General features: G+C 37.5%; 1 protein-coding gene across 1 annotated transcript in view; it reads left to right on the forward strand.

The window, feature by feature from the left end:
* The window catches only part of MYO3A (myosin IIIA), a 216,293-nt gene extending 205,887 nt beyond the window's left edge, over positions 1–10,406 (forward strand). The window contains exons 31-33 of the mRNA XM_052001420.1: positions 711–751; positions 4,590–4,733; positions 9,537–10,406. Of these exons, the coding sequence (XP_051857380.1) occupies positions 711–751; positions 4,590–4,733; positions 9,537–9,648 (297 nt within the window). The 3' untranslated portion in view covers positions 9,649–10,406. The remainder of the gene's footprint in view (positions 1–710; positions 752–4,589; positions 4,734–9,536) is intronic.
* The last annotated feature ends 4,696 nt before the right edge of the window (positions 10,407–15,102 follow it).

Here is a 15,102-nt window from a genome sequence, read left to right on the forward strand (position 1 = left end):
CTTGGTTTGGGGGGGAAAGGTGTTTTTTTAATTTGCTGCAAAATTATACAAGTTTTATACTTACATATAATATAAAATTACAAAATCAACTGCACTAATGGGAAATAATGGAAATAAAATGGGAGCGACTATCTAAAATAACTGAAAATTTGAATTAAAGAATGCTTTTAAAGAAATGCTGTTTCATTGCTTCTGGATAAAAACAGTAACTCGATGTAGGTTTGCTATTGACCTTCCAGAGAGACAACCTATTAAAGTAAAAGAAAAAAGTGATTATATAAATACTATATCAGAGCACTAGCCTATACCAGCCTGCCATCCATTTTTTAAATTTGAAAATGGATTTTTTTCAAAATGCCTTTAAAATTCTGTCTTTTTAACTGATAAACATTTTCCTTCCAACCTTCTTTATATAATTAGTTTATCTTGTAGTGTTCTTCCACAAGTAGTAGGAAGGTTCATTTTAACATACTCACTATCCAAATGATCACAATTTCAGAAATAAGAAAGTTTAAATTAATCAAGTTTTATTACGTACTATAGTTGATGAGATTTTCTTGTATTATAAATCCAGACAAAAATCATAAACTAAAAATATATTCAATGCCTTATTTTTTAAATATAACTAATGCAACTTCAAAAGAAACCAGTGTTATGTTAATAAGATAGACTTTTAAATTTGTTAAAATTAAAATTTTTATTTTCTTTAGAAATCAATCCAAGAAGAGAAAAGAAGACCACGAAAAAACAGGTAATCATTATTCTTTAATATAAGTCTAATCCTGTCCAAAAAAAAATACATGTACTTTCATAATTTCTTAAATACAAATTATGTAAAAGAATCATTGATTTTACTTAGTTAAATTTAGAATACAACTTACTCCCAGCATAATACATTTCATGTATAATATTCTTCAAAGTCATAATAATGTAGAGCAACTAGGACATTGACCCAGAGCACTGAAATTTAGAGTCCTGATAATATTTCATATCCTTCAACTGTCACTTAGCACCCACTTACCAAAAACAATCAGTTAAAAAAGGAAGCTACCAGATGATAAACTTCCTCTTCATTCACATCCCCACCCCAATATATCCTAGGTAAACTTCAGTCTGGTCTACACTGTCCTGTTCCACCCTCCACCAGGAGCAGTATCGCAGGGTCTTTTCCCATCCCATTCTTACCACTAAGAATAGAACATATCTCTTCAAATATGTCTTGTGCTGCTTATCCAAGATGTATTTTGTGAAACTTGACCCAAGCTCAAAAATTGCTAACTATAGTTCTATATGATATCAAACCTCAAAGCTATATACTGAGAATGTTTCCCACTGTTTTCTATTATAATGTCATATATTATTATTGACCTATTGAAATATGATATTTTCATCTATAAAAAGGAAATTCTTATAGACATATAGCCCATTTGTCCCTACAAAATTCCTTTCTTGCCTCTCTTTTGCTTTCTTTGAAATTCTCTGTGTTAAAGGGGTTGTGTAAGAGAGTTCATTCACTTGAGTTTGACCTACAATTCTCAAGTTTATATCCCACAGTAATAATAGAGTAGAGTCATAGTAATAGAAGGAGAAAGAAAAGGAGGAAGAGGAGGAGGAAGAGGAGGAGGAGATAGTAATAGTAGTAATAGATAGTAATAATAGTAGTAGTTGTAGTAATAGTAGTAGTAATAGTAGCAGTAGTAGTAGTAGTAAGTAGTAGTAGTAGTAGTAGTAGTAATAGTAGTGGCAGCAGTAGCAGCAATAGTAGATAGTAGTAATAGTAGTAGTAGTAGTAGTAATCTCAATACCTTGAGGTTTAAGAATGTCAATCCAAATTGATAGAATACAAAATGAGACCTGCAGATTATAGTGCACTTATGCCAGCTCCCTAGAAACAGTATAAAATTCTGATCATAAAGTCTTTCTTTTTATAAAATTTTGATTGAAACCTTTTTGTTTTATATCACCTCAATCTCTGACTCTCTTTCAATCTCTGCTCCCCTTACACAGTAAACCATACACCTTGGAACAACGAATTTAAAAAGAAAAATATTAAAGCAACTGAGTAAAGCCAAGCAGACATAGCAATTAAAGACTTTAATATGTCATTATTCCACATTCCTTTTCCCCTATCTCTATAAAGAAGGGAATAGATCAACCAACCTATGCTGTGGAAATCATGGTTCACTAAAATATTAAAATATATAATATTACCTATATTTATATTCTCTTGGGTACAGCTATATGGACCTTAGCTTCTCCATTTGCTACCAATTTGTCAAATTGGATTCCTCCAAAAGGAAGGAATATGTCATTTTAAAGATATTGAAATATTACATATGATGCTTATGGAAAATTGATTTAGAAAAAATTTTATTAAGCATCTAAGAATTATAAATCTAAAGAACAAAATAAAAATTTTTGAAGTACAAAGATTATAAAACAAAAATAATTAAACAGCAGACCAAATTAAATGCTATCAACTAAATAATAAACCTTTTCTTCAAACCAATAATTTACAGCCTTTAATTCACAGGCTTCCATTTTTGCTCAAGGTAGATTTATCATCTTAAAAAAAATGAGAAGATATTATACAGTCTTTTCACTGAAATAGACATTCATGAAAGAAGGTACTGCAGTAAAACTCTGATTACTTGGAATGTTTATATGCACTTAAATTTTAGAAACAAAAGATAAATCACAAGAAAAGAAATTCATATCAATTGTTAATTTAAGTAACTGTCATCTGGGCATGTTCTAGAATTGTCAAGTATTCATTCCAAGTCCTCATACCCTTCAGGTGCCACAGTGGCTAGAGTGTTAGACCTGAAGTCAGGAGGACTTGATTTTGAATCTTGCCTCCAATCTTAGCTGTGTGAAACCGGGCAAGTAACTTAACCTCCTTAAGCTTCTGTTTACTCAACTGTAGCACCTACCTCACAGGGTTGTTGTGAGGATCAAATGATATAACTTACATTAAAATGCTTTGAAGATCTTAAAGTGCTTTACAAATGCTGTTATTATTTAAAGTATATTACACACAATCTCTCGTAAGGTCCTATTTCAGCACATCATCATAGTGTGATGGTGAATTCGAGGTCTCCAAACCATGCAAACAAAGTAAAGGTTTTGACAAGTGCTACTGACTTTGGAAGGCATAATGTACAACCTCAATGATGGACTGTATATTTTTTCCAGTGGATAAATCTAGCTAAGGTCAGGGACACTCGTCACTAGAAGATTGGCCACCAGGTGGTTAATTTTTCAGTCTCAACAATTCATGAAAATCACTTTCCATCTGTATTGATGGAGAGAGAACCTGCATTGATGAAATCAGTAATGTTCTGAAGTATTTATTGAATATACTCTGTACAAAGTACTGTGAATCCCTTCAGGATGCAGTCATCATGAAAAGACTAAATGAATGAATAAGAAAGCATTAGCAAATACACTTAAGTACCTACTATGTGCCAAACACGAAGTATATCTTCGTATACTGTGTTTAATAAAGTAGAAATGTGAAATTATGTGTTTTTAAATAATATTCAACAGTAACTAGAAAATTGAAAATTGGTAGGGAGTGGTATGATTAAGCTCCAATTAACCAATTCACCACAGAGTATCCAATTCTCTGAATATTCTGATCAATTGATGTTTTATTATACCAGCATTATACTATAGTCTTTACTTACATTGGTGCTCAGCCATCAGCTGCTAACTTGGAATTATCCCCAATAAATTAGCAAAAATTCCCATATGGAGGAATTGATAAAAAAAAATTCCAAGATAATGGATTTGTTTATATTTTCTAGATATGCGATTTAGAGCTGAAAGGGACCTCAAAAACCATCTAGTCCACTCCCTGATTTTACACATGAAGAAATTAAAGAGGTTTAGTGACTTTGTCCATGGTCCCACAGATAGTAAGAAATTGCATGTGTATACTAATGTTACAGATGGAAAGCATAATGTGAATACTTGAAAAATATGCTATCCAGTGATCAGCAGCTTTCATTCCATCTGGCTACTCCAAACCCCTCTGCCATATTTTCTGTGGGCTGGAACTACTGTACACTTCAAAATCAAACAATCACTTTCCCTGCAATCTGTTTTACCTCTACTTCTGCTGAGATGATCCAGCAAATAATTTCTCAGAGTCCGGTGAATCACTATTATACATGTATTTGTGGATATCAGTGATACATGTGGATGAGGGAATGTAAGAAATTCCCAATTTGACCTCAACTGCTTTGCTCCTTATGAACCAGCAAAAAAGCCTATGGAGATTCAAAACATTGAAGTGGGACAACACACTCCCATGTACTCATATCATATACTAGAGTATAACCAAGGCATAGAAACTCTCTGTGAAGACCAAATACAGTGGGGAGGGGATGGGCAGGAGGGAGGGGACTGCTTTAAAAACCCAGGTATAGGACAAATATTTTTGTACATTGTCAGATTTCTACCATTTATGTTACCACATATATGACTCCTAAAGTCTAGTTATTGAAAGGAAACTAAATAATTACTCTGTAATTTAAGTAAAATGAAAATAGAATTGATACTATGGCATATGTGTTCATTTACAGTCAGGGAAAAGTTCTAGATTTAGAGGATTTCTATTACAAAGGATTTTCAACTAGTCACTCTGGATTGAAAGAACATAAACCTTACATGAGAGAGAGAAGACCACGAACAGAACTCCAGAACTCATGTTTTAAAGCTGATGAAAGGTAACAAACCTTTAGCTACCATTTTCATCTTTGCAGTTTTATTGCTTAAGCAAAAGAGATTATTTTGATGGAATGTGAAAAACACAACTTAGCAATGAGAAGACCTGGGTTTGAACCTCACCTTGGTATGTAGACATATGAATGTGGACTTGTTATTTCACTTCTCTCTGCCTCACATGTAAAATGGTAATCATATCTGGATCAGCCTCAAAAGATTTTTGTGAGGGTCAGTGTGTGGCAATACACATGAAATTGCTTTAAAAACTTATAAACAGCTGTAGAAATGTCATTGAGAAACGCTAGTGTGAAGAAAATGGATTTTTGTGTCAGGAGCAGGTTGGATCATTAAAAGCTCTATTTGGTTTCCCAAATGCAATCTGGTCTGCTTTCCTCCTTCCATTCAACACTGGGTCCATCTCATGGTCCATCAACAGTGACTGCCCTGAATATGTTACATTGATGTACTAACAGTGAAATGACTGCACAACTTCAAGTCACAATCTAAACAATATACCTTCTTCATCTCTCTGGTTTGTACCATGAGGATTGTTCAGCTGATTGGATTTTTGAGCAATTATAGAGCTCATTGAGAAAGCTCTTTAACATTCTAGTGCCTGATACAATCAATACATCATCCATACAAAGAATATCTAGAGAACCCTAGTCTTCTCTTGGGATGTTGCTCAAGACATCTTCCATAACTATAGTGAATATCTTGGCAAGCTTGCATATCTTTGGTTCATGCCTTACTTATCATGAATAATCAGCGAATCATTGAAAATAATCTTGCCTATGTATATATATATATACATATATATATATATATATGTATATATATATATGTATATGTATGTATATATCAAGGAATTCTGAATGATTTTAACAAATACATGAGAGACTTCTTAAATACATCTTAAAGCTGAATTTTGTTCTTCTGAATAACATACGGTATTGTTAAGAATCTTGAAATACCAGTCTCCAAAAACTCCGAATTGTAGGGGACCCAAATGGCAATAGAAAATGTATATTGAACATAAGTATACTGCAGCAAATTTCAATGATACTTAAAAAAACTAGTACAGCATAAAAAACACTAAACATGGAGTCATAGAATATATATTCAAATTCTGGTTCTGCTACTTACTACCTGTATGATCTTGAACATGTAACTTTAGTTTCCTGGGCTTCAGTATCATGCTTCTAAAATGAAGGGATTGGATTCAGTGATCTCTGTAGTCCCTTTCAGCTCTAGATCCATAATCCTATAGTCTAAGGAATATAATCTGAGAAATGTATGCTCTGAAAAGGACATTAGCTAGTCAAAGATCAAGAACAAGAAATAACAATTGGATAACTTTATCCTGGGTATGCCCTTAGTGATGTCCTATATGATGCCCTGCTATCTGCATAATGTAAAAAATGAGGTGGAAAAGAAGGAGAAGGAGGGAGAGAAAAAGGGACAGAAGAAAGGAGGGAGACAGAGACAAAAACTGAGAGAAATAGAAGATAGAGTAGAGGGGGAGAGAAACAAAGAAAACCAAAGAGAGAGAGAGAGAGACAGAAAGAGGGAGGGAGGGAAGAAGGGAGAGGGAGAGATGAAGAATACATGAGGGAACATGAAAAAGAGTCCTGCAGAATTAAGACATGGATGGTTTGTTAGCTACCCCAAGGGAGAAGATTATGCACATTAATAGAACCATAGATCCATTAAAATATTAAAATAGTATAGAAATATGAACTGTTGCTATTGTTAAGCAACACAGTACTGTTTTAGCTCTTGATAAATATTCTTATCATAATCTATATATTGCAAGCAAAAGGAAATTTATGAATGAAATCATAAATGACAGGACCAAAAAGCCATATGCAATTATTTTTAAGAATCAAGTGAATATAATTTTAGATCAACCATTAGTTATTCATTTCTACCCAGTTATTTGGAGGCAGGAGCATTAGACCAAAAAGTAAGGAAGAGAGAGAGTTCAAGTGATTATTGAGAAGCATTTTAAATCTCATTTTTTTGACATTGACCCTGTTTGACATTGAGTGAATTCTTCAAACCAGCTCAGTGGCTGCAGTCCTTCTTCAGCATGGATTAGCTTTAATGATTCCATTTCAGAAGTATTAGGTACCTAACAGACCTTTGTGAAGTTTTGAGATTTAAGGGAAGATGAGAAAGAGAAAAAGCTATATAAGAAATAAAAATAGTAATGTTAGTATAATCTAACTAAAAAACCTAAGCACAGTGAGTCCTGACCTAAACTTTAGAATCTTTTCAGGCTGAAAGTGACTCTTCTTCTATTATATTATTTTCCTTTCTTGGACCCAGAATGAAGCAGACTGAGATTTCTTTTTCCTTGTCCCAAAATTCCCTTCTCTCTCGTTACCTTTACCTATTTCCCACTTTCATAAATCAATGTGCCTGGCTCAATAGAGTGCTATCTCCCACCAAAGCACACATATCTTTTCACTTATTGCAAACACATTATATCTCTGACTTGCTGTCTATTGATGCAGGGATGCCTTTCAGTGGCTCCAAATTATGAGTGATCAGGCATAATTTATTTCATTATTTCAGTGGACATTTATTGAGCATATATACATAAAGTAAAAATTGTAAGAATGGTTTGTCTTCAATGGAAGGTTCATATAAAAGGAGCAGTTCAAAATAAGATTGATAGATAGCATGGGGCCAGATGATGAGATTTATTGATACCAGATATAGTACATTATTCTATTTTAGGCATTTGACTGGATATAAAAGAATATAAGACAATACCTGTCCTCCAGGAACTTATAATCTCTTTGGGCAAGACATATGAAACAAACTGAAATTAAACAAGTTAAGTAACTTAAGCACCAAACAATTAGAAACAGCCTAGTATACTGAAAAGGTTACTGGCCTGGTAGTTCTGACTGTGTAATCTTAATCCCCCAAGCCCTCTGTTTTCTTATCAAATTTCTTATAGTAGTGTTTTTAGTATCACCCCCCGCCCCAGGTCTAACTCCTGACCCACATAAGCCTCCCCAAAAAAGAGAATGCTGAATATTTAATAAAATCTAGGCATGGGGCATGTCTGCCAGTAGAAGAAAACTAGCAAACTAAAGCAGAGAAACATTATCCAATACACCTGCTTGGATAAAAATAAGGTATGTACAAAGAGAACAAAAGAATAGGTTTGAGGGTTCAATATTAGAAGCAAAGCGCTTAATTCTTTGATAGTGGGAGCCAGAAATATTTAATATGTAATCATGGGGTTCAGAGTTGAAAGGGATCCTGAAGATCATTTTCATTATTATACAAAAAGTATCACAGAGCAGAGATCTCTGGCCTAAACACTAAGAAAATGTATGTTCTAATCCTACCTTGACACTTACTCAGCAGGAGACTCTAGGGGAGCCACCAAATCTCTCTGGGTCACATTGAATTAAATGACCTCTAAAATCCTTTCTAAAACTAAATCTATAGATCTGGGTTTTGTTATTCAGTCATTTTTCAGTCATGTCCAATTCTTCATGTCTCCACTTGGAGTTTCCTTGGCAGAAATACTGATATTGTTTGTCATTTCTTTCTCCAGATTATTTTACAGATAAATCAAACAGGATTAAGTGACTTGCCCAGGATCATACAGCTAGTAAATATCTGAGGTCAGATTTGAACTCAGATCTTTCTGATTTCAGGACTGGTACTCTTTTCACTGTGCCATCCAGCTGCCCCTAAAGCTGATACAACAGCCTTATTTTCAGTTGAGACAACCCACGATTGGCAAGACAGGAAAAAAATGAGGTGCAAGATCTTGTCACAGGTAGTAATCAGCAGATGACAAACCCTAGGTCCTCCTCTAAGGTTAAATACAGTGTTTTTTCTGCTACAGCACAGATAGAATCTGGGGTCCAATGGGGTTTAAAAGATTGGAGTTGACAATGACCACATTTTTCCTCATGTCAGCACCTGAATAGAAACACAGTTCATTTCTCCTCTCTCTTTAAAAACCACTTAGTCTAGAATTACATCCATTAGTCTCTCTCCTACTCCATTCTTCCAGTTCAGCCATAGAGACAACTGAATTACCCAGTGGAGAGAGCAATAAAAACTAGAGTTAAAAATATTTAAAATACAACTCAGATACTAAATGTGTGATCCTAGACAAGTCACTTAACAACTTTCTGTTTCAGTTTCCTCATCTGTAGAATAGAGATTAAAAAAAACTTTACCCCCCAAGGTTGGATGTTGTAAGGATAAAATGGAATAATATTTAAAAGGTGTTTTACAAACTTTAAAATGCTATATAAATACTAGTTATTATTAGCTGTGCCTTCCAGCTATTTGTATCTAAAAGAACATTATGTCTGCTAAAAAGAATTGATTTCAGAGATCTAAAATTATGCTAACTTAATTTACAAGGTGTAACTCTAAAGCTCCACATTTACTCCTGAAAGATATCCCAATGGAGCACTTCCCCAAATGCAAACAGCATCAAACTTTGAAGTTTGGCTACTTGAGAAATTTGAGAAGGCAAACCCATTATATAATCCATTAATCCCATGCTATATGATTAGAGGGGGGAAATGGAAAGCAACCCATTTTAAGCAGAATTACATGCATGTGTATATGACACAATGACATAATCATATACATGTGTCATTATTATGTAGATGTGTGCTGGTGGTATGTATCTGTGACACTGTAACATGTATGTGCATGTATACATGTGTGACTCTAAAAGAGAATTCTGGTTTGCAGAACTCTGGGATTTAACATTGTCATTCTCTCTGTGTTCTCTCTCACCCCACTCCCAGCAGATGTTGGCCTATGGCAAATTCAGGAGAAGAAGGTACAGGAGATAATCCTTATGACTACAGGAAACTGCTGCGGAAAACCTCTCAGCGCCGTCGACTGGTCCAGCAGTTTTAGCCACAGCCAGAATTGTTGCTGCTATGACTCTTTGGCTTTGGAAGCCTCACCTGGGCATGTTTTCCTTACTTTATTTAGTGCTTCCTTCCTACCTGCTTTAGGACCAGTGCTCTCAGAGATGATAGATTTGGGCTACCTGCCTCTTAACCTAGGGAAAAGATCCACTGGAGAGCATAGAAAGACAAACAAAAAGGATGAATACCCTTGTGAGTGAGAATCAGGAGATCCTGGTCCCTCTGGACTTTGTGAAAACGTGAGACATGTCATAACCAGCAACATTCTCTTCCATTATCTGTTATTGTCTCTCACATCAACTACATGTCATTGGCCCGTAGCTTTCTCAATTGTCACAAGCTATCAAGAGACCACCAGGGAGAGCACTCCTTTTGGAAACCTCTATCTCAACTAGAACAGTTAATAAATGGCCTTCCTTCATTCCTCTTTCAAAAGAAATTGCCCTAATATTTCCCCAAAATGTTTTTGAATAATTTTTAAATAACTGACTTAATGTATAAAGCAGCCCCATATCTCTGCAGTGAAGATGAATCCCTGGCCAAACCTGGACTCAAGATCAAGACTATTTACCATCACCTTTTCTCTACCACTATTCAAAGATTGACTGTCTAGAGTGATATCTCCTTCTGAGTCAATTGGACTGAGTGGCTGGATATTGTCCCTTAACTGGCTAACTCTCCAGCAGTGTTTGAGTGCTTTGGATAATGTAAGGTTATTTTCCCACCTCCTTTGTTATTAAAATTACTTTTAAAAAAATGAAGAACCTTTTGAGGAATATCATTCTTTCTGATGTCTACTCGAGAATTAATCTAATTTTTATGCCTGAGGAAGGTGGGTCATGCTCTTCTTTTGTTTGAGGTGAAGGTCAAATGGAACGGACAGCTGATGGATATCATTGGAGCAGTCCTTTTGATTGAGGAGATTTTTGAGTTTCTAGAAGCTTATTTCTGCTTATTTAGACTCCCACTTCCAAGTTTGACATACTAATGAGGTCCAGACTCTTTTTCTTGTTAATTTGCTGTTAAAGTTATCTGTTGAATTGAAAGTCCCAGTTTGGGGCATGAGGCAAATAGCTCAGATTTTAATTATCTCATTAAGTCACAATCCCGAAGATGAGGGATTCTTTTGCTATCTATAAGTAGCTTTGGGTTCTTCTGGATACCTCTCCAGTAAAATGCACACCCTTCTACATCTATCAATAGAGAACAAAAGTGAAACTAGGTTGTTAGACATTCCATTCAAGATTGTAAAGAAGAATGATGAGAGAAGGGAAGATTGGAAGAAATGAGAACTTAATGGAAATAGACACAGTGAGTCTAAACAAATGTAGGCAGGCCCTAAGAACTTTTCTAGGCCTGGGTCCATCTCCCACTCCCCTCGGGTCTCAAGGATGCCTGAGAAGGGACTTAGGAAGAGTTTGGGAGCCTTTCTTCTCCTTTGTCAGGTAAAACAAAAGATTCCCAAGGGTGATTCCTAGATTTGACTTACACCATAGCCCTAGATCTCATCTTTGTGCTAGTGGGCTTTCAATAATAGTGGCTGAATAATGTAGGAAGGAACCCAAACCCCTAGGGGACTTCCAGAAGCCTTTTGAGATTGGTTTTGACATTCTGCTTGCAATCAAAGCACAATCTTCTTTGGTTGGGGGCATTTCATTTTTGCCATCAGGTCTCTCTAGCTGTGAGAAGGGGAAGACCAAACCCTGGGGCTGATCAGGACTGCCACATGTCAAGAAGCAGCCTAGCATTTATTTATCTCTCTACAGGGCTCTGGAAGAGAGAGGGAGAGGCAGCTGTTCTGTGCTCCCTTTAGAGTCTATAAATCCACTTTCCCCAAGGCCAACGGCCCTCTCTTGAAGGTGAGTAGGACCTGACCAAGAAAGAAAAACTAATTGACTTAGTCCTTTCTTGAGCTGGAACCCTGACTACCTCAGTGAGCCATATCCCAACACACACCACAGAAGTTTCTTTCCTGGGCATCTAACTAAAGCTAGCCAATTAAACCAATACCACAATTGCCTGTGGCTCTTCCAGCTAAGTCAAACTATGTGTTTTTTTTAAGTTATCTCCTGTCTCTTCTCATTCAGAATTGATTCTCCCTCGGAAAAAACCAACTGAATTTTTAAGAAATAGCTCCATGACCAGCCCTCCTTTGTAGATCCATTCAATTTTTAATGAACTGGGTTGTCAGCTCTCTCCCTTCAGACTGTCTACTACAATTCGGCACAGTCCCTTTCAAAGGCGAAAAGAGAGCAGCGAACGCCCCCTATAAGATGATCGTTGATTAGTGGGCATAGGCAGGAAAGATCTAACTCGGGTACTCATTCAATAGCCTTGTGCCCCTCCCCAACCCACATAAGTGGAATAAGAAAAAGGTTTGCTTGTTAATCGACATTGAGAAATAAGGTAGTCGAAAAGCCTGGTCAGTATTAACATCTCCATCCTCCCTCTTAAAAAGGAGATTTTCTTGCTGTTAATCTAGGACGATGGCTAGAAAGGTTTTTCCCTGGGCTTCTCTGCTCTTGTATTTCTAATTCGAAGCTGGGATCCTTTGTGAACTAATTGCTGTAATTATAACCTCCTTTTGAAACAAAGACAGAGAGGGACAGAGAACAGATATTTTCCGAAATGAATTTTTTAAAAAGAAAATTACCGTCGAAGAGGGAAATTCTGTAAGGAAAGATAAATTAAACTCCCTTATGCTTCTGAATTAATTTGTTCCTAAATAAAAGTATAAATATCCCTAATATATCCACACTGGTCTAGAGTTTGTGAATCTAATTGTATCTAAATTTAGCCACAAAAGGGGAGTTCGAATCTTCATTCAAAAAAAAAAAATCTCCTCGCCAAAAAGTGAGATGTAAGTGTTGGAATTTGAAAATTCAATGTAGATTTGATCCATTTATTCCACCTATTTCTTTGTTCTTTTGTTGTTGTTTTTTCATTTGTTTTGATGAAATGCATCTTTTCAGCCCATCTAGAAGAGGGAAAAATCATTTCAGATTCCTGCATTGTTGATTTGAAGCTGAGCATTCCCGAGGGCTTTAAATAAAGAAGTTTCATCCTCGGTCCAGATATGTTTTGCCCAAGACACCTTTCCCCCAAACCTGTTCTTCCTTCTTTTATAGAATGCCGAACGGAAGGTCTTTGACCGCTAAAATTACTATTGTAATCCATGAGCCTAGGAAGATGATGAGTTGGGGGTGGATTATAGAGGGCTTTTGGATACTGCCTCCTCTTTCCCAGCCTATTCAAATCGCCCCCACCCCGACAGTCACGACTTTCTCTTCTTCTTTCCCAGTCGTGCCTGTGTCATCCTGACTCTATTCTTCACTCCTTCCAGTGACCCTTCAATGTCGATCCAATGTGTCACGTCATGTTTCTCACTGGCCTCCCCCAGATCGGGTTATAATGAAAGGGGACAACAAGCAAACCAGATCCTCTGAAGTGGAAGCTTTTCCTTCTAAGCCTCACCTCCTATGAGTCAATCTCAGAAAAAGACGCTGTAAATGATAAACTCTCCTCTCTGTCCCTCAAATTCACGACCTGTGGAACCTATTCGGCTTCGAATCCAGGACTTTTTTTGTCCCGTGGGTGCTAATAAGCACTTTATGGGGGAGAATGGAAAGACAGGAAGGTGGAGAAAGAGTCGTACAAAAGACAAGTGATGGGTGATGGCGTTCAGTTCCAAATATTGTGTCTATGGAAGTGTCAACTATGGTAGAGGTAATAAAATTCCCGGGTATCGGGGTCTAAAAAATGAATATGAGTACAATTTTATCCAAAAAAATAACCTTCATGCCCAGAGCACAGACTGGGGTAGACTATGAACATACATATAAAGATGTGTGTACATATAGAGATGTACAAAGACAATTTCCTCTGAAGATAGCTAATTATCCGTCTCCTCCAGGACGATGGGTGCTGTAGAAAGCTTGCTTTTTGTTATGTGTCTAAGTTGGAGCTCACAAGGATGACTTGATCAACAGAGCTGTCTCCCTTTGTTCTGACTAGAAATCACTGGGGCCATTGAGTGGGGAGAGCGTCTGATTTTTGTTCTTCCATTTTTATGAGAGGGAGACATGATTTTCAGCAAGCTGTAGCAAACAGGGCTCTCCTCCTATCCCTGGGTAAAGGGATGCTATCACTCTATTTGGAGAGGTTTTTTTTTTATTTGGGGGGACAAAGAGGGAGTGGTCTTTTTTTTATTACCACAAATAAAAGGCAATAGGCCATAGTGCTGCAACCAGTGTCTTTCAGTTCTGGTCTGGAAAAACAGTCACACATCTGACTTTGAGACACCTCGAATTTCAGTTATTTTCTTTCTCTCTCTCATGGAATGCTTCACTCGCACACGCCACGTTTAGTTCTTTAGCAATGCCTATGCCTTTAAACCCGGGGAGGCTTCTGTGGGCCAAGGTCAAAGCATGACCCTGAGATGCCAATCTCCCCAAGCCTAAGAGCTCTGAGCTTTCGCCCCCTCCTAAGAAATACTCATTTGCTTCTCCTCAGACCTGGGCTCCACAGTAACAGTCTCCCGTGTGGAATTTAATTGCCTCGGTCAAACCCTAGATCTCTCACCCCAGCCTCCTGCCTTTCGTATACAGTCCATCTCTCTACTGTGCGTTCAGCTGAGGCGGAGAGGGTGCTCCCCCGAGGTTTGAAACGGCTCACTAAACTGGCATTAGACTCTACTAAGGAGCTGAAATGAGTCTATCAGCACCACCCACGCCCCTTTCCTTGGCAGTCCCCTCCACCTCGTCACAAAAGGTAGCCCGTTCCTCGACAAAAGTCCGTCAGCAGCTGCCCGGGGTTCCCTGTCGCCCTCACCCTACTGAGACCACATCTCCTTCCCTTACATCCTCTCCCCTCTGCCTGTACTTGCAGGATCTCATCCCTTCAACTCCCAGTACGGGGGATTAAATAGAGAGCACGGCCCTCGGTAGCTACTCCGCCCCCTTTTCTTTCGACTATCCCCTAGGTAACCCAAAGTCAGTTCTCAAACGAGAAAGAAGGGGGGGGGGGGTGAGAGTCGATTTAATAAGCATCACTTCACGAATCCTAAAGCTCTTGACTTGCTACTCTACCTGAAACAGTTCCGAGTTAGCAGCGTTGCACAGTACTGCTCTCAGGAGTGCTCAGGACCCTGGACAGTTCTTTCCCCCCTTCCAAGTCAAAAGCGGATTGCCAGAAGAGGAGCTAACACAAATACACACCCACTTCTGCTTCTGCTGGCTTCGGCCTCCGAGCCTCACACCCCCTTGCTCCAGCTTGCGCGCACCACTATCCGTCTCACACGCTCACGATTTTGCCTTCTTTCCTCATACCTTCCTTTCTTCATCTCTCTCTCTCTCTCTCTCTCTCTCTCTCTCTCTCTCTTCTCTCTCTCTCTCTCTCCTCTCTCTCTCTTTCTCCCTCTCTTCCCCCCCTCTCTCTTCCC

The sequence above is a fragment of the Antechinus flavipes genome, chromosome 5 (assembly GCF_016432865.1).
Source record: "Antechinus flavipes isolate AdamAnt ecotype Samford, QLD, Australia chromosome 5, AdamAnt_v2, whole genome shotgun sequence".
In the NCBI taxonomy this organism is placed as follows: domain Eukaryota; kingdom Metazoa; phylum Chordata; class Mammalia; order Dasyuromorphia; family Dasyuridae; genus Antechinus; species Antechinus flavipes.